The 24,736-nt window shown below is 36.3% G+C and overlaps 1 protein-coding gene across 7 annotated transcripts in view; it reads left to right on the top strand.

Annotated features, from left to right (window-relative positions):
- Positions 1-22,659, top strand: part of KIDINS220 (kinase D interacting substrate 220) — a 72,228-nt gene extending 49,569 nt beyond the window's left edge. For 3 of the 7 annotated variants that reach the window (XM_038176167.2, XM_038176166.2, XM_027455205.3), the window contains 9 exons: positions 881-1,059; positions 2,272-2,498; positions 7,392-7,502; positions 8,375-8,431; positions 12,282-12,314; positions 15,395-15,541; positions 17,299-17,397; positions 18,502-18,750; positions 20,265-22,659. In XM_038176167.2, coding sequence (XP_038032095.2) covers positions 881-1,059; positions 2,272-2,498; positions 7,392-7,502; positions 8,375-8,431; positions 12,282-12,314; positions 15,395-15,541; positions 17,299-17,397; positions 18,502-18,750; positions 20,265-21,536 — 2,374 coding nt within the window. In that variant the 3' untranslated portion in view covers positions 21,537-22,659. The remainder of the gene's footprint in view (positions 1-880; positions 1,060-2,271; positions 2,499-7,391; positions 7,503-8,374; positions 8,432-12,281; positions 12,315-15,394; positions 15,542-17,298; positions 17,398-18,501; positions 18,751-20,264) is intronic. The other 4 variants (XM_072036421.1, XM_038176169.2, XM_038176168.2 and 1 more) reach the window with 3 other exon arrangements.
- The last annotated feature ends 2,077 nt before the right edge of the window (positions 22,660-24,736 follow it).

Here is a 24,736-nt window from a genome sequence, read left to right as displayed (position 1 = left end):
TACATAAAGTAGTACCCTTTATATGGGATCTAAAATAAAGATAAAAGAAGATCATTGTTCTTAAAAAGCTAACAAAATGTGAAATAAGGTAATTCAGCTGATGATAGACTTCGTTCAGAATTGTTGTGTTATGTTTGCCTAAAAAGAAAGAAAAAATAAAAACCTATCCTTGCTTCTCCATAAAACTGTCCTTTATATTAGTGCTTACAAAAAAAAAAAAAAAACCACAACCCCACCCCCATTCCTTGACAGTAGTTGTAATGCATCAACAGCCCATCATATTGATCACATCTGACTATTTTGTTGTTCTCCTCTGTTATTGTATACATGTGACTTCTTGCCTTTTTAAGAAGGTGAATAATTCAAAAGCAGGTACTCTCTTTTCCTCTCTTCTACTATGAAATCATTCACTGTTGGGTTCTGATTAATGTCTAAGACGCCTGACCCTTCCTGTTGAAAGAGATACTAGTTTAAAAGTTAGAATTTTAACTGTGGAATTCCTAATTTATTTATTAGTTTGAATAAATGTTTGAGGTTAATGCTGACACATGCTAACTTGCCCTTACTTTGGATTTGATTTTACTGCTCTATAAATTCCTGATTTGATTTTAGTCTTCTGTATGGCTTCTCTGAGATTTCTCTGAACCTTGCAGTTAGATCAGACTACTTAAAAATTTGATTTTTTTTTTTTTTGTTCATAATAGAAAACGTTAAACTGTTCTTTCTGAAGACAGTGCAGGTTTTTATGGATTGTTTTCATTTTCCAGCAAACAGGAGAACAGATGCAACTGTACTGAACAGTCTTTTTCTATAGCATTTCACTATGAAAGTCAGACTCTAATGTGGTTTGTTTATTACTTATCTATATTTTTTCAACCAGAATTTCAAAGAATATCCCAACGACTAAAGATGTTGAACCTCTGCTTGAAATTGATGGAGATATAAGGAACTTTGAAGTATTTTTATCTTCCCGAACACCTGTTCTTGTAGCACGTGATGTAAGAACATTTTTGCCATGTACTGTCAACTTAGACCCCAAGCTACGAGAAATCATTGCAGGTGAGTATGCTTTCAAATAAATGGAAAGTGACAGTTTCATCATTTCTTTTTATTTTAGGTGGAACTGCTTTGCATATTACAGAGAATACTGAGTTGTTCGTCAAATCAGACCTTCCTGTCATCTGACCTTGACTTCAGAACTAAGTTGTTCAGTTTCACTCTATAGATATTCTGTAAAGGCCAAATCATACAAGACCAAAGCATCTCTTTAAAGGGGGCAAGGTGCTAGTGGTAGTCAAAGATAGCTTTAGCAGTCATGGAAAAACAGCACATGCTGTTTTTGTATTACACAATATTAGTAGAAATGCAAGTTTACTTGCAGGTCATCATTAACAATTTTGAGTACTGTCAGATCCTTTAGAACTGAAGCCAGGGAAACAAAATGGGATGTGTCCATTTGATGTATTCCCTTACTAGACACCTGTGCAGTGGGTACTTACCAGTCATTTTTGAGTCTGTGTTAGAATGATATTTAAACTGCTCCTAGAGCAAGTATCATTAGTTGTACACTATCTTTTTCACAAGTTACTGTTAACTAGCTTGTAGTCTCAGAAATGAAATCAGATTCAGGTAAGTGCTGGTACGCAAAAATGCGCTGCTCAGCGACTACTTGCTGCTGGAGTGAACTGCTGTGACCTACAGTATGGCACTGCTTAGGGATTGCTGTTAGGTCTGGAGTAAGGCTAGGGCATCCTAATGTGTCCACCTGTTTAGAGATGCCAAAGTTTTGGAGAAAACTAGATCTTTAAAACAGGACTTATGAATTCTTGGTATGACAGTATCCGAAATGGGATCTGAATTCAGGTATGGTTTCCGTGCCAGTGCTCTATCGCCTGCATAGTAAAGAAGCATTTCCTGGTGTTTAAACAGAACGTCCTGTGTTTCAGTTTGTGACCATTGCCTCTTGTCCCGGCACTGGGCTCCAGTGAAAGTCTGGCTCTGACCTCTTTGCATGCTCCCTTCAGGGATTGATAGATACAGATAAGATCCCCCCTGAGCTTCCTCTTCTCTGGGCAGAGCAGTCCCAGCTCTCAGCCTCTCCTCAAAGGAGAAGTACTCCAGTCCTTTCATCATCTTGGTAGCCCCTTGGCCTCAGGCTCCTTCTGGATTGTCTACATCTCTACTGTAGCAGGGGGACGAGACCTGGACACAATTCGCAAACAAATCAGAACTTTTTCAAGTATTTCAAGCTAAATCTCATTCCTTTTTCAGATGTTCGTGCTGCAAGGGATCAAATGAATATAGGAGGACTTCCTTATCCCACATTGCCTCTACATGAGGCACCTGCCAGAGCAACATCTCTGTTCAGTCAGCCTTCATCAGCTTGTTCTTCTACAACCTCGTTCAACGGACCTTTCAACAGCGGAGTTTTATCACCCCAGCCTCATAGCAGTTACTATAGTGGTATGACAGGACCTCAGCATCCATTCTACAATCGGGTAAATAATTGAGAACCAACTCGCTTTCTTTTCGTTTCATCTGGTAATATTGCAGATGTAGTCTATAAAATATTTAAAAGACCATGCAAATTATATTTGGAAATAGAGTTTTGTTCGAAAGCCCCAAAGTTGGTAAACTTCACAGTAATGTTCAGTCATTGTAGCATCATTGAGAAATGTGGTAAATTGCATTAGAAAAACAAAATACACAAGGGGAAAAAAGGTCAAATTGTTTTTAGACATGACTCGTTGGGATGCTGTAGATATTTATTTATTTATTACTTCGTGAGTAGTAAACTGTGCAGTCCTATACTTGTAGTTAGAAGAGATTCTGGCGTTTTCTTGGTGACAAGTTAAAACATACAGAAACTCATGTGAGGAACTACATCACAAGAATATATCTAGACATCTGTCTTCCCTTTGTCTCTTATTTTGGGATCTTTTCCTGTAACTAAAGTTGCACTAGTTTAAAAGAATTAAAATAAATTGCATAAACCATACATTTTTTTTAGTTCTTTGTGGGCATTAGAAAACATAGTCCTGTGCACAGCTCACTTGAAAGTTGCAATACTTCACTGTATTGTGGGATTTAATATAAACAATGTAGTTATAGTGGGATTCAATCTAAACAATGTAAGATGAGCTATTTTAAACATTGTTCCAAGTTGCTGAGGTATATATCTGCTTACTAGATGAGACAACAGCTAATAAGAATCCTTTTTTCGTTGCATTTTATATTAAAATTTGTAGTACTGATCTATTTAGGGTGATTTTGTTTATAGTTGTTTAAACTCTGAGCACATTCCACAATTAATTCGTTGCTTTCTATTTTTGTGGAATGTATTCAGTATTTTTGTTTTTTTCTTCTTTTTTGTAATGCTATCAGGGAAAAAGAAAATCAGAAAGCTAATGTAATTCATGGCTTGCTTCTATATATAAGAAATGCCCGTAGCTTTAACAAACACTGTTTGATAGTAGGTTATGTTCAAGCTAATAATCTGGAAAAAAAATGTTACCTAAATCAGTGTTAGTAAGGCAGAAAAGGGTACGTATAGCACAGAACCTTTTATCTGTTCTAAAATTATTCTTATTTTAATACTGTATTGAGCATATATGGTGTTTTGTTGAAAATAACTTACAGCAACACGTTCTTTGAAGTAGTCCTGTACTGATCAATGCTTATCACATGAATCTTCCTCTTGATAGTAACTCAGCTTTCTTAAAGTGAGCATTTAATTGGAAGTCCTGGTTTTGTCTGTGTTACTGTACATGACAAGGTTAACAGTGTGTGGTAATACACAACTGAAACTTGTATGTTTTTATGCCTCTAACAATCACTACAAAACCAATTATTAGAGAGTCATAGCTGTTCTTACAAGCAGTTTACGTGTTCTTTTTTATTATGTGCATATATGGACTTAAAGGTATGTTTGTTTGTTTATTTATTTATTTATTTTACCTTTCTGCATACTTAAGACTAAAATGTTTCTGTTTTGGCCTTTTTCTGGGTTTTTATACTGTTCTTCCAGGACATAATCATTTTTAGTGGTTCACACTTTCAAATATTGACACAAACACATTTATTACTTTCTCCTATGGAGTTACGCTGTCATGAATGCTGTGTACTGAGATAAATGAGGAGAACTTTATAATAGTAGAAATTTTCAGGATTTAAATCTAAAAATTTAAATCTAAAAAAAATTTAAATCTAAAAAATTTAAATTTAAATTAATTTTCAGGATTTAAATTCAGGATTTTAAATGGCATTTCACTTCTCAGGTTTTTGTAAGAATAGTATTTAATAAAACAACGGTAATAGAAGAATTGGCTCTCCCCAGTAGTATAGTAGAAGTATCTAAGAGAGGTCTTGGGTACTTGTATGCCAAAACACAATGGAGTCAAATACTGCTCTGGAAATGTCTGAATTTTATGGCAAAGTGCTCTTAAGTTCTTGGTATAGATGCATTGCCTTTTTTCTGAACAGCAAATGGTTCCTGTCTTGTTGTCTGTAAGCAATCATTTGTCCTTAGGGAGAAAAAAATAAACATTGAACTCTTGGGAGAAGCTCAGGTTGCTTATTTTCAGGAAATACTTTTTATTATTACTATTATTATGTATGTTTCTGCTGTTTTCTTCAGATGTTCTTGTGTTACGGTTCTTGAACGTCCTGTCACATAATTTCCTTGTTCTTGGTGTAAAGCCCCTTTCTCTGTGTGCATAGCTTTAAAGGAAGGATTACAGTCCAGTTCAGCAGCTCTTCAATTTGGCCCTCTGGCTCTCAGTACTGGACTGTGATCGAGGTGTACAGATTACTCTCTAGCTCCCTGGCAACAAGTTGGACTCAAGTTCAGCTTCCCAAAATTGCTGCTTTCATAAACCATTGTTGATACCGTGATTCCTGTGGGAGAGGTCAGAGCAGTAGGCAGGTCTAATCAGGATTTTCCTGAGCAGGATCTAGACTTCATGGGGGAATTTTATTTTATTTTTTTCAGAACAGAGGCAAGTTCTTTGGTATCTTGGCCAGGCTTATGCTTCATAGGCTGTGTGCAGACTTGGAGAACAGCTCTGCAGTGGTCAATGCCCAGCATGGATTTATACTTATCTCACGTTTTCATGATATCTGTATTATCATACTTTGAGACTGCGGAGTTTAGGCTTATATTGGAGAATTGATTCCACAGTTTGGAAGCAGTGAAGCAGCTGAAGTGGGCACAAAGCATAAATAGAAATTGTGAAAAAATTATGGTGTAATTGCCATATTGGAAATTTTTTTTCATTGCTTTGTAGCTTGATGACTCGCAACCAACAAGCAGGTGCTGACGATGTTTCAGAGGATAGTCTTTGCTGTGAGAGCTAGGCACTTGGATGCAGTATAATAATTAAGCCTCTCATGCCTTGTGGGTTTTCCATGTGGTTTAAGCTGTTAATGGAAAACTGAGGCATTTAATTATTTAAGAAGTAACATAAACTTTTTTTGAAAATGATTTTATTTCCACGACATACCATAGAATGTGCCTTATGACAGTGAAATAAATTTAAATCTGTATTTTCTGAATCATTCTGTACCAGCCAGTAAATGTATGGCAAAGCCTAGATGTTGTTTCTCTTACCTATCCAAGTAAAACTGAAAATCACACAAAAACATACTCCCACAGTTAGACTAATGATTACAATGCTTATCATCTTAACTTTGTATGTTGGAAGAACGTATGAAATTTTTGTGGTAATTGTATACAGGTGTGTCCAAAACCTGCCTCTTGCAGCTAAGAACAGAGAACAGTTTGTATTTTGTCATAATTACTCAAAGTTGTAGCATATGCCATCTAACTGTTGTACACAGGAATTCCATTCATTTACAGCTGCTTCTGAACACAGAATTCTTTGCTTGTTTGTTTTTTTGTCCTTATTGATAAATCCGAAGTGGAATACTTCAGCATATTTTACTCCTCCCTCGTAGATGGGCCATCAAGTCATAAAATTATTTAGACTACAGTGAATTTGGTCTAGTAGACTACTCAGAATCTTGTCATGTGCAGAAACACAAACAAAATACTATGTTTTTTTTTGTTGTTAAATAGCTGGATAATACAATTTTAAAATGTTATGTTTGAAAATATATTTTGAAAACTTTTTAAGGAACTGGGCAATGAATTAATAGCAATATAGGTTCCCTAGAGCAGGCTGCCCAGGTAGGCATCCAGACGGGCCTTGCAATTACAGGTTCTGTAATTCTGCTTATCCTCAAGTTTGAAGATTCTTTTTTTTCCACTGAAAACTGATAAGGAAACTAAGGTCTTTATTTCAAAACCTAGGTCAAATTCACAGATAACAAAATTTTAACAATATTAGGGAAGCACTTCTTAAATGCATTACCAAATTCTCAAATGCACACGCATTTTTATCACGTGCCAGTGGGTAGTGTGTGGATTTCAGAAAACATGTTCATACAATTAATTTCAGCACTTCAAGGGTTGGAGTGCTTTATTCAAAAGGAGGTGTGTTTGTAGTTCTGAGATCCGTGTATCTCTTAGAAGTTTAGAACTTAGAACTTAGAACTTAGATCTTAGAACTTAGAACTTTATTAATAGCCTGAGTTCTCATTTGGACCCCTTACACTGATATACTATTAAAACTTGGATAGTGTATGTTTTCTTGAAGTTTGTTAGTAAAAAGGGATAAAAAGGTACCTGGTTACAAGAAGTGTGATTAGAGTTAGGTTGTATTTGTGGGAAACAAAATGTTTGTTTTTTAAAAATGTTTCTGATGTTTGTTTTATGATAATTAACATTTTACTTTAAAATGGTATTTGTACTGAACAACACACACAGGCATATTCCTAACTAAACAAAGCCTAAATATTTTCTGCTATAATGTTAAAGTCTATTATATGTAGAAGAAAAAAAAAAAAACAAAAACTCCAGATTGATTACCATAAGCAGGGGAAGCTCTAGTGATGCTTTTATGTATCCAGTTTTTTGTGTATAATTATTTTGTCCTGTGAAACATTCTGAATTTTACTGAGAATCTAACTTTGATTTCAGTAGCTTAAAGATTAGTGAAAATATCCTAAGTGTAAATCCTTTTCACATTTTCAAATCAGATGTTAGTGTCCAGTTCTGTTCCTCCAGCAGCCCATGCCAGAGCACCCACTGCCATTGAAGGGAATAGAGGGGGGTCAGTTGCTGAGGGGTTTTGGAGAACTCTCTCCAGTGCTTTTGACTGATTTCTATTAAATGCAAAAAGTAAAGAAAGCTGTTAATAATTGTTCTTTTCACTTTGTTAAACTCAACTACAGGATGTGCTTTGTTGAAATAAGTTTTATTTTATTATTACATTTTGATTTGTGTAATTGTTTGTCCCTTTTTTGTTACATTTTTATTTTTTTTTCCATAGCCATTCTTTGCCCCATATCTTTACATGCCAAGGTATTACCCTGGCAGTTCTCATCTCATCTCACGTCCACCACTAAAAACGAGTTTGTCCAGAGATCAGAACAATGGCCTAGTAAGTATTTTGAAGGATAATTCAAATACTAACCTAAACAATAAATATAGTGGGTAATGCGAATGAAGGTTACTAATGATGATTCGGTGTTAGACAACTGCAAGCTCTATCTTATAAATAGTATAAGCAAAGGTGTTATTAACATGCAATTTAAAATGTATTTTGTTTTAACTTTACAAATTACTGAAAGGTGAAAACTAATTCTGACATCCAGGTATCAAGACCTGTAGTATTGGCAGGAAAATATGTCAATAAACATGTCAACTGTGCTATAATAAATTGGTACAGCATGTTGTGAGAAAAAGAATGCTGCTGGTAAATTTATATTCAAATTTAGTAATACGAATTCTGTGATATCTGAAGAAGGTAAAAAGACATCCCTTGATGTTGTAAAGAATGCTACAAATATGAAGGCCAAAGTTAAAAGAAATGTTTTTCCATTCAAGTGGAACAAAATACATTTAATCTTAAGTGTGCATTAGATACAGCATGATTTTATAAGTAAGTATAATTCAGCTTTATCCATTGAAAGGGAAGAATGAACAAACTTTTCTAGCTTCCTATAGAATAAATTCCTATTAATGGTATTTATTTTACTGACAGATGGTTGTTCAAATGGAATTAAGAACTAAAGAAAGCTTTAAAAAAAGTCAGCAAAAACCTCACTTGTCAATTGCTCTAATTTTAGGATATTGATACGTTGAGCAAAACTATCAAAAGGTTTTGAAATCTTTTCTTTAATCACTAATGAAAAACAAATGTGTGTGTCGTTTCTGTACTGTTATGAGATCATTCTCATTCATTGTTTACTTCATATTTTTCGTTTAGCCCTTGATTATTTTACCCAAACCGTAATATTTTGTTGTTGTTAGGATGTTATCAAGGAGGATGCTGATGAGGGGCTTGCTTCACCCACAGACCCCTCAATGGTAAATGAGTAGTCATGTGGTGTGGAAATTTTAGCATCTCATTGCTTTTTCCAGCAGTAATGAGTCTGCATTAATCATAACTGCAGTTCACTAACACTGCATCAGTGGCTTTGGTGGGCAAATAGAGTAGTTGAAAACTAATGTAGTTCGTGAATGAATTTAAGAGCTAATATTTCACTTCTAAGATGTAGTACATTTTTCCCTGTAGTTTTTCCCTTACCTTTCTCAGTAGCTCTTATGAGTGTTGTGGTAGCTAAACAGACCGGAGAATGGACTTGGTCAGTTGTGACTTAGATTCTAGCTGTGTGCTTCTTGTTTCAGTCAGCTCTGTCACCTGAGCCCTACTTCAGCTGGTGGCATAAAGCTGTTGTCCAGCGGGGGGCCACAAAGATGATACGGGGCCTGGAGCATCTTCCCTGTGAGGAGAGGCTGAGAGACCTGGGTCTGTTCAGCCTGGAGAAGAGAAGACTGAGAGGGGATCTCCTCAGTGTGTATAAATACCTGAGGGGTGGGAGACAGAGGGACTTGGCCAACCTCTTCTCAGTGGTTTGTGGGGACAGGACAAGGGGCAATGGCCACAAAATGGAGCCCAGGCAGTTCCGCACCAACATGCGGAAGAACTTCTTCACGGTGAGGGTGACGGAGCACTGGGACAGGCTGCCCAGGGAGGCTGTGGGGTCTCCTTCTCTGGAGATATTCAAGGCCCGTCTGGATGCCTGCCTGGGCAGCCTGCTCTAGGGAACCTGCTGTGGCAGGGGGGTTGGACCCGATGGTGCCTGGAGGTCCCTTACAACACCTACAATCCTGTCATTCTATGATTGCAGTTAACACAGTATAAAGCAACGCTTCATGGAAATAAACTAAAAATAAAATTACAGGTAATAAGTTTATTCTTGAGTCAGAATGCTGACATCTGCCTTTTCCACGATTTGTTTTTGTTTTATTGTAAGTATTTGCACAAAGGTGTCTTCTTTATGGATTTCTATCTTAATTCTAACTGGGAATCAGTGGAAAATCCAATACCAAAGAGGTTAACACAATTTAATCTTTTTCTTAATTATTGCTGCCAATAGTCCTTGGCAACAGTTATAGTTAGATCTCAGTGGTGGTGTTTTGTTGTTTTTTTTTTCTTCTAGTAAATTGTTACAAAAAAGTATTCTTGTTGTATAATGAAGAGGGGGAAAAAAAAGAAAAACACAGACCCCAGAACTGCTGTTTTTAATTCCACATAACCTTAATTTAGCAATTATGGAAATGCAATGGAGAATTTACCCTAAAGTTCTCTTTCCCAGGTCATCAGGTACCTTGGGTGAAGGGATGACTTTGAGGTAATGTTTTCTTGTAGTATATTTTTTGGAAAAGCTGATGTCTTCCCCGTGTTTGATTCCTTATCTCAGTATCTTCTTGTCCCATGTCTCCCAGTCCTTTTGCATCTTGTCAGTGCTTTATTGAAATTTCAGTTAAAAGGAAACAGTATTATACTTTTTTTTTTGAGGTACTGTAATTATCTGTAGGTGGTAGGTACAATAATTTTACCCAGCTAGTTAGGTAGCTCTCAGTTAATGGATCACTGCCACTAGATAAATGATAGTTTTTACTTGTGTCTTAACAAATGGATTGGTGTGTGTAAAATAACAAAATAAACTTCTTTTTTTTTAAGGGGCAACTGTGTAAAATAGTTAATGAGCACCAAGGTGTGTAACTGATTTGATGACTGAAAACAAGAGGGACATGTAGAATCATAATTGACTCTGAGAAATCTGGAAAGAAGGCAGAAATACTGCAATTTTACTTCTGTGTAAAACAGAATTAATCATTATTTTTAACCTTACAGAGCAAGAAACAGAAACTTCAGGAGTATCACTTTTTTTTATACAGACCATTGTGCTATTCCTTGCATGAGCTGACAGAGCTGTGCTGAGGATTGTATGTATGCTAAGGCCCCTGCTGTTGTTCTAAAATTTCAAATCTTAATCATTATCTTGTAAAATCAACATAAATCTAGGTTAACTTAATGAAAATCAGAAATACCTTGAGAGCAATCAATCGTGTATAAATAATCTGACTTGTGCTACCATCTATATGTGGATTTTGTTGATTAAAACTTGTTTATCTTCGACCATAGTTTACTATTCTTTACATAGATGTCAAACCAGTAAGTTTACCAATACCATCTATGTAGTTGGATCAAAATGTAGATGCATTGCAAATTTTAGGGTATCAGCTTAAGTCACACATAATTTCTTTATTGATTGGAGATAGCAGCCTCTGCCCATCTGTGCTGGAGGCTGCTGTGAGTTAGCCCCAGCAGGCAGCTCGGCGCCACCCAGTCTCTTGCTTGCTCTCCCCAGGTGCCATGAGGAGAGAATTGGAGAGGTAAAAGTGGGAGAACTCATGGGTTGACAGACAGCTTACTGGGGCAAGCAGAAGCTGCCTGTGCAAGTCAACAAAGCAGGGAACCCGTTCGTTGCTTTTCCTCAGCAGGCAGGTGTCAGCCACTGCCTGGCCAGCGGGGCTCAGTGCATGGAACGGTTTCGTGGAAAGACAAATGGCATCACTCTGAACATCCCTCTCCTCCTTCTTTTTTACCCCAGTTCTGTTGCTGAGCATGACACCAAGTGGTGTGGGACACCCCTTTGGCCAGCCTGGGCCACCTGTCCTGGCCGTGTGCCCCCCAGCTCCTGGTTCCCCCCCCCCAGGTACTCGCTGGCAGGGCAGTGAGGAGCAGAACAGCCCTGGGCAGTGTGAGCACTGCTCTGCACAGCTTGGCCATCCGTGTGCTACCAGCATGATGCTCATCCTAAACCCAAAGCACAGCACCACACCAGCTACTAGGGAGACAGTTAATTCTATTCCAGATAAAACCAGGACAGAGGCAAACATGCACTTCTGCTGACTTGACTTTACCAATATAAACTATGTGGTTTTTTTTTGTTTTTTTTTGTTTGTTTTTTTTAATGTATTTACTATACTACACAAAAGGTGATTTCTGACAGGAGCTGCAAAAACTTCTAGAGTGCTCTTCTAAAGAATTTCTCACTGAGATGGAGTCTTCCCCATAGTGTCCCCTCTTATATTAGAAACCAAGCTACCTTTAGAAGTGGTTATCCATAATAATCCTAGTTGGCTGTTTCAGTTTGCATTGTTAATTATGGCTGGTTAGGATACAGCTTATTGCAATATAATTACGTTGTTTCAATACATTTTTCATGCTGCATAGAATGAGTAATACCTTAAAATGTAGTGTGCGTTCTTTGGTTGAAAGCTAACGTGGCCCAGTGCATGCACTGTAGATAAATATAGAAGACCCTTTAAGAAACGGGAATTGCTTTTCTAAAGTTTGAGCATGAATGAACATTATGCTTTTGTGGCATTGTTGTGTTTTGAATATTTACTCATTACTCTTGCTATTTGTTATTAGTAGTAATTTTTAAGTGCTGTGGGTGGTGGGATTTTTATTTTATTTTGCATGCTTAAGTACAAGGTTTCAAAGATTTGAAACACAGGTAGTATAATGTGATCTTGACAGGAGAATGTGTTTAACAGCAAGATTTTCCATTGGAAATACAGTGTAAAACTCTTATGCAAGCAAATGCTGTGCTGTTTTACAAGTCCAAAACAGAGTAGCCTGCTCGTGGGAAAATGGTCTTCTGTAGCATATCCTAAATGGGTACTATGAAGGTCTGTCCTAAAAGTGTCATCGCGTTATGAAAGTATCCCTGTATGGTACCTTTCTGTCCTAACGCTGATTTCCTCTGTTTCCCTGAAAGCATGTCACCTGTATATTCAGTCTTGTTGATGTCACTTTAAGCTGTTGTTTCTTCTCATTCTGTTTTATTCCTCCTCAAAGCCGTGTAAGTCTGGGTTAAACAGACAAAGACAGGTACAGCCACTTTCTGTGAATTACGCACTTTTTAGAGTCATTTCAGAAGCTGTCATACTGGCACTTCATGCTGGGCTGTCTGTAAACTAATGCTCATTACTAGCCTTGAGGTTTGTTTTGACAAGCTGCTTTTAGCTTTTGCATGGCAAATACTTCTCCGACTAATGTTCTTTAAGCATCTTTAACAAAACCACTAAGGCTGAAAAATGTGTCAGTTTAAGTACAGTTTTAATTCACTTACATGATGACAATATCCCTAAAGCTATTGCATTACTTACTCTTCAGAGTGCTTTTTATAAAGAATGATTTGGATTAATGTGCATCTCTTTCAAACAGTTCACGCTTTAACAAAAACAGTCTAAATATTAGACTGCTTTTCCATATATTTTTTATACACAGAAAAGAGGACTTTCTAAACTAACTCTTAATGCATGCAGAAAGTATGACTTGTTCTTGACTGTTTAAAGAAATATTTTGATCTGAAGGAGAACTGTTAAATTAGAAGTGTCTTAAAAACTTCATTTATGTGTAGATACTGATAGATATTCCACCTAATAAATTTAGTGAACACAGGCCATTGCTTATACACATTGCTTAGGGATCATTTCCTTTAGCAGTGCCACGATGTGATTCTGGCTATAACTGTTTCTTCTGTTTTAAATTATAAAAGGTTCTTTCAAAAAGGTAGTTAGGATTTGAATCGACATGATACCTTTTGTTTATTGATGTGTTAAACTCGTAGCAATAGTAAATAGTGTGTTTATGGGAAAATATTAGACAAAACTGTTTAGGAGTCTGAAGAAAAACTGAAAATGGTTTTAAGAGAAGAAATAGGGATTTATGGGAATATGAATATGCAGAATATTACAACAATATAAAAAAAATACTAGAAATATGCAGTAACTAGCTTGTAGATTAAACTTTTTCCTGTCAACATCATCAATTTGGTTGGCTTAAATCCTTACCTAGTTGAGGATTTTAGTTGTACTAAAAATCAGGTTAAACTGAGATCTAAATTCCTTACATGCTTAATGTGTTAACTAATTAGGTGTTGTAGGCACGTAATTAGGGAAACATTGCAGAATCTGAAGAGTAAGTGGCTTGGCCTTGGAAGGATTACCATGCCACTAAACCAGGTGCCTGGATTGTACCAAAAGGACAATGCTAAGGTGCAATGACTACCTACTCAGAAAATAGAAATATCTTTTATTTAGTGCCCAGTTGACATGTAATATCAATTATGTAAATGGTCAGAAGAAGAAGCCCCAGCTCTGTTTTCAGCCAAGGGTGTTTAGGATCCCCACCACCTCCTGTGGTGGTTTTGAGTGAAGTTGATTGTTCACCTGTTTTGAGACCATTTCAAGCATATCTGGCAGAGAACTCGGGGGGGAATTACATGTCACAGAATCATAGAATATCCCGAGTTGGAAGGGACCCATAAGGATCATCAAGTCCAACTCCTGGCACCGCACAGGTCTACCCAAAAGTTTAGACTGTGCTACTAAGTGCACAGTCCAATCGCTTTTTAAATTCAGACAGGCTCGGTGCAGTGACTGAGTCCCTGGAGAGCCTGTTCCAGTGTGCAATCTGAACCTTGAACCTCAGGTGGGAAATCTGCCAACCTCCCCAGATCAGGATATTTCCGAAAACAATGAGATAACTCTGAGGTTAAGGTAGTCGAGAATGAGTTTGGGGTTTGATGCCTTTATAAGTGAGTAGTTTCTTCTCAAATACTCTGCTTTTAGACAATTTAGATATGGTTAATGGCATTAAGTGTAATAATTCTTGCTTTTAGTAGGTAATTATTTTGGATCTATTAATTGATTAATTCTGCAAGATTAACTAAATAACTTTGAAGTAATTAAAAATTAAAAACAAAAGCAAAAACAACATATTGGGATTATAAAAATAGCCTTAATTGGTGATTAAGAAATATAGCCTAACTTGATTAGTTGAACTTTGGAGATTTAAAATGTACTTTTAAATTTATGCATGTGATGATGAGCTCCGAAGCTTCAGAAGCTACTTTGCATCCTCCTAAAAGGAGCTTCACTTTGGTGGATGTTCTGTGGAGCCCAAACCAAAACTGCATGTTCATAAAAAGGGAAGGTACAACCTCCCTCCCCAGAGGAGGGTGGAAAAAAATAATAATAAAAAAAAAAAAAAAGCACACCTGGTGGAACTAGTTCTGGTTTTGCGTTTAGGAACTGGGAGCAACTAACTTAACTGTTCAGATCTTTGCACTTTGCCCATCCAGGAATAATGTGGGTGTTATTTTTATTTTTTTTTTTTTGAGAAAACACTGTCTTAATATGCTGACTGTGTGCAGATGTATTTGTTTTGGTTTTCCACGCTTTCCTGGAAATGCCCAGATGCTGGCAACGTTATCAGGGCAACTTCTCCATTACAGATCTGAGATGTGAATGCTTTTTATCTACATAAGTCTTGCCAGAGCCCCAGATACATGAAACATCCTTTCGGTATCTTGGAGGGCAGCAGCAGTGCTGCACTGTATTTCCCAGCTCTGATGGTGATACGCAGCCCCTTGACTGATTTTACAAAAATGAGCAGATATGGCTAAAAGTACCCAGTGAATCCAAGTAATTGAGGAGCTGTGTTTCAGGTTGTCTTTGTCTAATGGTAAACCAGGAGTTTTTTTAAGACAGGAAAAAGTTGTCTGGGTTATTTAAAAGTAGTAATAACAATAATAACCAACATCCAAAAACACACTAACTGCTAAAATCAGTGGGAAACTTTTCAAAAAGATGCATTTGAAATTGATTAACCCTTACTTAATATTCCTGATTTCTGTTGGTTTTCTTAAATAATACGATTTAAGGGTTGTTTTCTCACGTAGGCAGGACTCAAGATGCTCTGGCTTTTCTCATATAAAGTCTATGAGTGTTTCCCAGTATATAGATATTCTGATATTAATTAAAATGCCTGTGCTCTCTTGTTCTCATCTCTTATTTTAAAATGTAGTTGAACACAGTTTGGCTTGTGCTCGTGTATATCAAGAAATTCTGGGTGTACTGAGTATTTGAACATATCTTTTATGCATGTTTTCTCACTTCTTACAGGGAGGAGGAGCAGGCACAGGATCGACCACAGGAGTATCACATGTGTCTCTGAGCACAATGAGCGTGGAAGCTGTTTGTGAGAAGCTAAAGCAGATAGATGGTCTGGACCAGAGCATGCTCCCTCAGTACTCTGCAACTATAAGAAAGGTATCTGCTGAATTTCATCAGTGCATCTAATACCTAAACACAGACATAACATGTGAAAGGAAATATTTAACTGCCTCTGTTCTTTGGAAATGTTTGTTGAAACACATTGAATATCAGAACATCTTAATTTGAGCCAAGTTGAAAGGGCATTTTAAGGCAAGCATGTATTTCTCAGAGAAAAAACTCTCTTAGAAAGAAAAACTCAGAAATATACATGTTAATGAGACTGGTTATTTTGATAAAAGAAACAAGAAAAATTATTTTAAAATTGTTTTATTTAGATGAATAGTATTGTAAATGTGTTCTACATCTAGATAGCAGCTTATTTTTTTCCCTTGAAAAATTGTCTAATATCTTTTGTTGTAAATGAGTGGTCACAACAGTTCTATTTCTCTATCACATTCCACACCTATTTGCTTCAGAACAAGGCCAGCTTACATTTTTCTGTTGCTACTCTTTTTTGTGAGATATTAAAACATTCATTTTTGTCTTTATTAGTTTTTTCACCATTCTGTGTGCTCTTTTTATGAAGAAAGAAGGGAAAAATACTGTAAAAAAGATTGTAATTAGTGAATGGTTTTGCTGAGATTGATTTGTGCGAGCATCTATCATATCTTAAAATATCGGGAGATTGTTGATTCAAGAAATAGGAGACAAGTTCATCACCAGAAGCATCAGTAATGTTGCTTAAAGCAAGAAGTTGAATGTGAAATTGTAGCTCATTAGGTCTACCTGCAAAAAAGTGCAGTTGCTTCAGTGGCTCTGTGGTGCTAAAAGACTGTGCTCCTCAGTTATTTCTGAGATTCCTCTTATTTATTTCATTGTATTTCTTACTATGAGTGGTTGAATGAAAGAAAATGTCTGTCTGGTCTTTTTCCTTTGATTAAATTTGATTAAGTACATCTTACTGAGATGTTGCAACTGGAGTATTGAATTCCCTAAGACTAAGCAGAGTGCTCAACTCAAGTCTTCCATTTTCTAGCTACCCTTGTAAGACATGATTCCTCTTTTACATTCTGCCCATCCACCAATACATGGTACAAAGAAAAATACCCTTCACTTCACAGTGGAAATGGTTCTATATTGAATTTGGTGCTGTTCAAAGGAATTAAGTACAGCGTACCTAAGTCCAACGTAAAGAATCACCTTGGGATATAAAAGGTGTTTAGGCACTTCCGTTGATCTCTGAGTTATGAGGAAGAATGGGGGGAAAAAAAATAGAAATCTGGTCTTCCATCCCAGGGGTTTCTGATGACAGCAAGAATGTGAGCTTGTATTTGTGCAGGGAGGGAACTTTCTGGATGTAGATCTTAGATGCCTCAAGCCAGGGGTCAGGTGATGCTTGGGACTTAACAGCCTGATAATCTGAATACCTGAATGTCTGCACTGTTTGCGCTGTGAGTGTGAGAAATCTAAGCAGCTGAATGTGGATTATTGTCTATGGCCATTTTCTACCTCTCCTTATGTATGTTTGTGGAACAAAATCATTGCCTTTCATATACATGTTTTTGATGGGTTTAATAAAATGTTTTCATAGTTTCATGAAACAGGTTCTTCCACTCCAGCAGCAATCACCAAGTAATATTTTTCTAAAATATGTATATATGTTTTTATTATGTAGAATTGGATTTAAAAGATATATCGAAGAATTTCTGTAGTAGTCTCCATCAGAGTGTTCACCTCTCTGGTCTGTTACTGTCACACGACAGTTTTTGTATCAGTAACTTGTGTTATTTAGTTTTACTTTTATTTTTTAGGCAAATATAAATGGACGTGTCTTGGCTCAGTGCAACATTGATGAACTGAAAAAAGAAATGAATATGAATTTTGGTGACTGGCACCTGTTCAGGAGCATGGTAAGACCTCCTCTTCAGTTCTCCAGGACACCATAAATTAGTCTTTTCTGTTATGAACCTTATAATTTTTTTTGTATTGCTTGCTTGTTATTATGTTTAAAACAATAAGTAACATCTTAAAGCATGTGTTTATTATTTTGTGATTTTTGTCTTCTTGAGTACTTGCAACCAAGAACTAGTTATTTATGGATTTGTGCCTTACTTGATTGTGAATTCTGAATTTTTTCCTCCTCTTTTTATAAAATTTGACTACTTCCATGAAATGTCAGAACTTAGTTCTTTGAGGCCTCCGTCCTGTTAGTCAGGGAATTCATTTGTGAGTACAGGGAGTACATTTGTGAGAGGAAGTGGACAGCCAGGCTGTTAGAAATGCATATCACCCAATTGCATAAGCACTATTTTTAATTAAATTGAAGCTAAAGATCAAGCCAACCAGATAAATGGACAATATTTGATTGACATGTACTTGTATTCAGTGCAGCATTTTCACAGTATACTACTACTGAAGCATATATAGATATCTAATTTCCCTCCTCCCACTTTGAGAGTGAATGTCAGTTCTATAGTGAGGGGTATGCATCACAGAGAATTGTGGTTTATTTTAAGTATTTTTAGTATATTGCCAGTTTTCTTTCTGAAAATTGCAGTGAGTCTATGAACTGTGAAATCAGTTTTCAAAACAGTGATAAGTGTAAGACAATATTTATTGTTAGATTCAGGTTGATTAAAGCTATAAAATGGAGCATTTGTTTTTAATTTAAGATCTGTAATTTATCAGTCTTTTACAAAAATTTATTGGAAGTGTTTTGTGGCATGTAAATTGTTTTAGTGGTCTCAGTAATAATAAGTAATTCTGTAAATATAAGAAAAATCTGTAATATGAAAATGTGGTTTGTAGTAAAGACAATGAATGTACTAGGTCTGTAAACAGATCCTTTTTCATAGTTTGCCATGATCACAAACACATATGCAAGTACACTTTTATATTTGTGAATTGCTTAATTGTATGTGTAGCAGCCCTTCTTTAACAGTTTTGATTTTTTTTTTCCTATTTATATGATTATATTTGCTCTGTCTCTTTATTTTTTTTGTGTGTGTGTAAAGATACTTGAAATGAGAAATTCAGAAAATCAGGCTGTTCAGGAAGATCCTCGTGGAACGACTGAGCATGCTGCCTCTGCGATTTCTCACAGTGAACTTACCCGTCGTCCTGGGCATAGCACTGAGTTGCCTCACACTGAGCTTACAGGTCTTTCTGGTCAAGCTCCCTACACGCTTAACTTCAGCTTTGAAGAACTCAACACAATTGGTCTTGATGAAGCTCCTCCACGCCATAGTAACTTAAGTTGGCAGGTATTTAATAAAAAAATGTGTTCTACGTGCTTACCAGTACAGTAACAGGCTTTTTACATTCTGAGGTACAGACAGGTCAAGAAGTAAATCTGCTGTGACAGTTCAGGTACTTCCAGTTCTCAGTCTTGACAAAGACTGAAGTGCAGCAGAGATGAAAACTCTTAAATCATACTCTCTGAGAGTCAGGGGCTTTAGACTTTCCCATCTCAAAACTGTTCCAGTAATCACTCCTCGAGAAGAAAAAAATCAAAGCTATTGCTTACAGTAATGTTTTGCAGGATTTCTGTTTTTTATAGTATACACACTGTGTATGATTTTTTTTAAGTATGTGCTAGACAGAAGTTATATTATTGAAAAGATTACATATATATTTATTATTTTTTTAAACAGGCAATGCTTCAGGACATTGGAGCATTGTCTTGACAATACGTATTCTCATCATACACTCCACAGCTCACATCCTTTTGTACCTATAGTTTCTGCCATAGGTTATGGTCAGGGTTTTTTATCTTATGAAATTATCTTAAGTGTGTGCTTTTCTTTTTCGTTTTTAAGAAACAAGACAATACAGTTAATGAATGATTAGATTATCTAAATACTGGTCAGAATTTCCCCAAAAAATCCGTGTTGCAGCTTTTTAATCTCTGATTTTGGAGCCTTAAACTAGAAAATCTTGAAAGTCCCATCAAAATAGGAAAATATAGCTGAAAAGAGGTTTGGGATATATATCCCAGATATGTATTTGAGTGTGTATATGCACATGTATATGTAAGATCCTGATTACCCTTACTCCATTTACAGCTATGAGTATCAATGTATGTTTTTCAAAACATAAGTGGCATGACTCAAATTTTTAACCTTGTTTTTGTGTCAAAAGCACAGAAAGAAGTGTAAGAAAATCTCTTTAAAAACACTTCAAGACGCAAGTTTTAAATAATAGTTGATGCCCATAGAGTTATCTGAAATGAAATTGAAAGAGTGAGGAAGGTAGTTTGCTCTTCTAGAGAAAACAGGGAAGGAGTATTCCTGGAAATGTACAACATAATCAAATAATTATCTTGTTAGTGAAGAACTATAGCTGCCCTGAGTATGGATAAAAAGTAGCGAATAATGCATAAAAAATCAAGTGTTAATATTTCTGAGATACTTACATTTTACTTTGGGTAGGAGTCAGGGCATATAGAAGTCCTTTAACCAACATTTTAGTTGTTCGTGTTTAGCTGTTCCTCAGTATTCTAGTCTATACATAACATTGTTGATCCTACAAAAAGCTGGCAGTAATCCTATAGTAAAGAAATAGAAAGGAAATCGTGGAACAGTAGATTGAAGATTTTGCATATGCTGCTTGCTGAGGGGTTTGAGCATATAACATTGACAATTTCAGTTGCATGACTAATCATAACAACAAAAAAAAAGCACAAACTTTATGCTTTGTTACTTAACTTAGAATGATAGTAAAAGTCAAAATAAATATTTCATATAACTATTCTCTTTTTTTTTTCTTTTTTCCCCAGTCACAAACTCGCAGAACGCCAAGTCTTTCAAGTCTTAACTCTCAAGATTCAAGTATTGAAATATCAAAGCTCACTGACAAGGTACAGGCAGAATATAGAGATGCATATAGAGAATATATAGCTCAAATGTCACAGTTAGAAGGAGGTGCCAGTTCCACTACAGTAAGTGGTAGGTCTTCCCCTCATAGCTCGAGTGCTTTCTATATGGGGCAGAGTACATCAGGGGGTTCCTTGCATTCGAGTGCAGAACAAGAAAAAGGAAAAGATGGTGAGCAGAAACAAGATGATGGAAGAAAGTCCTTCCTGATGAAGAGGAATGATGTTATCGATTACAGTACTTCAGGTGTTTCTACTAATGATGCATCTCCTTTGGATCCTATTACTGAAGAAGATGAAAAATCTGATCAGTCCGGTTCCAAGCTTCTGCTAGGAAAGAAGTCTTCAGAAAGAACAAGTATTTTCCAGGCTGCAGATTTAAAGCTTAAGGGAGTTACTCTCCGGTATCAGAAGCTTCCAAGTGATGAAGATGAGTCAGGAACTGAGGAGTCAGATAATACCCCACTTCTTAAGGAAGGTAAAGATAAGAAAACAGATGTAAAAATCGACAAACAACCCAAATCTCCAGAACATGGATCCGAACCTATTAGAACCTTCATCAAAGCAAAGGAGTACTTGACAGATGCCCTTTTGGATAAAAAAGATTCGTCTGACTCTGGTGTAAGATCCAATGAAAGTTCTCCCAATCATTCCCTCCATAATGAAGGAGCAGATGATTCACAGCTTGAAAAGGCAAATCTCATTGAGCTTGAAGATGACAGTCATAGTGCAAAGAGAGGAATTCCGCACAGCCTTAGTGGCCTTCAAGATCCAGCTGTGGTTCGTATGTCTATTTGCTCAGAAGATAAGAAGAGCCCATCAGAAAGCAGCCTGATAGCAAGTAGCCCAGAAGAAAACTGGCCAGCCTGCCAGAAAGTCTATAACTTAAATAGAACCCCTAGTACAGTAACCCTAAATAATAACAGTGCTCCAAACAATCGAGCTAATCAAAATTTTGAAGAAATACAAGGTACCAGAGATTCATCTCAAATTATCTTGCACCCTAGCTCAGGTTCCAATTCAACTGCAGTTCAGAACGAGAACCTGAAGAGTGTTGCTCACAAACGGAGCCAACGTTCAAGTTATACTAGGCTTTCAAAAGATTCATCGGAGCTCAACACAGTTACTGCCTCAGAAGGGGCAGGTTTTGGAGAAGAGAGAGAAAGTATCCTGTAAAAAGAAGCCAGGCTAAAACAGAGTACAGAGTACATCCGTGATTTGTAGCTTGTTTGGAATTCTTTCAGTGTGTAGTTACGTTAAGCTATGTAGTTTTCAGTACTGTAATAGAAGGTCTAGATTATTTTCAGTCATTTTCTTGAAGAGAAGAAAGAGCCTTTAGGAAAAAAAAAAAAAAATTACTTCAGACCTTCCCCAGAAATAAAACCAGTATTTGTTAGGATGGAAAAACAGTTCCTTAACACTGTGTAAAGGTTAGGTCAGGGGCACATGTTACAGAATTAAGTATGGTTTAATTATTAAAATGTGATTTTATGTTTGCGTTGGGATATGTAATATTTATCCCTCCCAAACTTTCCATGTAAGTCTTACATACACACATACTTACAAATAAAGTGGAGACTGCGTCCTTGCCATTTGACATCAGAGATATCAGAAGATAAAATATCACAACCTGTGACAGCCTTATCAAATGTTGCATTAACGAGTGGATTAGTGTGTGCAACATATATTACATATGTTGAAATTTAAATGTTAGGGTACCTGTTTGGCTATGTGTCTACTTTTATTCTCTGTACGTTTGGTAATTGCTGTTGACTTTGTGAACTTTGGATAGAATGGTGATAAGGATTTTAAGGAACGTTGTCTTGATGTGTTATTGGACTTGGCAGTTATTTATAAGGTAATGCCTTATCATTTTAGTGAATTCATTATTTATTATAGGTACGGTCACTGGTCTAAATAGATGGAAACAACTGAGTAACTTTAAAATATTTTAAGGATAAAGTATGAATATGATGTCTGAACTTAAGGAATATCTATTGCTGTGCATGATCTTTCCTTGGTACAGAGTTTACCATTTGGTTCCAGAAAGAAAAAATGAGTAGTTTTTGCTGTTTTGAAAGTAATATGTACTTTTTGGAATCTAGTCTGAGCTGTATGCCAGCTCCTATATTTCTGAAGTACAGTATTTGAAAGTTTTTGTCATCTGAGTAATGTACCTGAATGTTACTGTAGTAAATACTTGTACTGTCCAGTGAAATCTGCATGATTTTGAGGGGAAAAATTGTTCAAACTAGACTCTGGTAGTACAAAGAGAATAAAAAATAAATTGGCCTATTGAGTTTGTGTCCATATTTCTATTTGCAATGGTATTTCGTTTTTTTCACTTGATAATAATGTTTTGTGCATGTTGTTTTGATTAAAGTACATCACAGATTTCTAAAACAATACTGTTATTAATACAATACTAAGTAAGCATCAAGTACAAAACTACATTTGATACATGGAAGTGGCAAAGCAGACATTTCCAAAGGAAGTGCTGAGCTATGGAGAGGGGGCCACCTCCCTATTTGGATCTCGTGCATCTCAAGCAGATGCCTCCAGCAGGACCATGTGGTCATGGCCTTTGTTATCCAAGTCAAGAGAATGTTGACTCTGGCATAGAAAAGAAGACCTGCTTTATTTTTTCATTCCATGGATGCCTAGTACTTAAAGATCTGGAAACTTGCTCTTTTGCACTTTTGGATTCTGTTAAATTGCTGTGTTCAACTGAATTAAAATATAATCGGCGCATTACAGAAGTAACGGGAATCTGTGTGCACATATATTTATTAGACTATTACTTTAAGGTAGTTTTAAAAGGTACTAGTCTGGAAGTCTCCCAAAACCAAATAACAACCCTCCAAACGCAATGTAGCTTCATGGTATTTTGCTGAAAGTTTGGGAACAGTTTTTCAGTATAGGACCTTCCTATGGAAAGGAGGAGGAAAGTGACCATGTATCACTCACTTTTCTGCAATCTTCAGGATGAAGAAGGTGTTTTGTTTGTTTGTTTTGTTTTGTTTCAGGAAGATATTTACAAGCATTACTTTGTAATAAAGAAAAACAAGATTAGCTTTCTTCGTTTAAAGATATTCACAGTATTGATCAAAGATACCAGTTAAGTCATTTTGTCTGTTGAAGTCCTCAAATAATCCAAATAGATTAATTTTAACATTTCATGTGGTTTTGAGATCTTTTGATCCCTGAAAGTTTTCTCTTAAGTCTTTATAAAATACCAGGATTGGGGTGAAATAGGCAGCCGAGTGGAAAACTCTTCAGTGTTTCCTAATTATATTAATTAGTGTAATTGCTCACCACCACTAAAAGCCAATAGGAGCAAAGTGTCTGTCTATGATTGCACAGGGCTTGATGTTCTCTCTTCAGCTTTCTAGGCACTGTCACAATAAAGATGTGAGTAATAGGAAATTCCAGAAGAGAACTACGCGGTTTCCCATATTATAAATTACCAAATTTTGTATGAGAGTGATTTCTAGTCAATTTGAATTCTGCTCAGCATGGGATGTGGGTGCCTAAAATTGCTGAAGTGTTCCAAGCAGTGATTCAGTCCTGCCTCTTTTTAACTGCTGTAGCTGCAGGACATAGTGATGCACGCTGTAGTTTATACAGTCCTCTGTGTTCATGGCATTGATCACTGGTTAATGGCTTCCTTACGGTTCCTGCAATCAGCAGAATGCAAATGTTTCGTACACAATTCAAGGGCAGTATGCTACAAGAGCTGTTCGTTAACAGGACATTAAATATGACTGAGACTTTGAATCTTTTTGCATGAAAATGACTAGACAGTGCATTTTTCTTCTTCATTAAAGCGTCGTCTTAATTTGTTTTATACAGGTGTAAGCAAACGGAAATGTAGTGCCCTGATAAAGGGAGAGAGGAAAAGAGCTAGAAGAGAGAAACAGAGTACTTAAAACACAGCACAGTAGTAAGAAGTATCTTTTAGTGTGTAGTAGATATGTGTTACTGCATAGGTTTAATGTTACAGGTAGGTTATGAAAAAATAGCATTTTCAAGAATTAAACTGCAGTTTCGTTGCTGAAACTTGTCTTTTTTTTTTTTTCTTTTTTTTTTTTTTCTGTTCTATAGTTCCTATGGTTACTAGTTGCTTGGTTTTGTTGCACAATTCTTGGAATTAAGGGACCATAAACAATTTCCAGCACTGAAATATGGAATGCTAGCTGTGTGACTTGTGGGATTCGTGGAACCCAAGAGTTCCATGGAGAGTGGAAATGAATGAAGAGTATAAAATCAAAACACGACTGCAAGCTCATTTCTGCTACTCACCACTTTCCAGAACTCTTGTAATGAGGGTTTATGCATCCGTTCTAGTTCTGGATGACTGAACACTACAGGAACTT

Source organism: Anas platyrhynchos, chromosome 3 (assembly GCF_047663525.1).
Source record: "Anas platyrhynchos isolate ZD024472 breed Pekin duck chromosome 3, IASCAAS_PekinDuck_T2T, whole genome shotgun sequence".
Lineage (NCBI taxonomy): Eukaryota > Metazoa > Chordata > Aves > Anseriformes > Anatidae > Anas > Anas platyrhynchos.
Note: the sequence above shows the minus strand (reverse complement) of the source record. Positions and strands in the feature narration are given on the sequence as shown.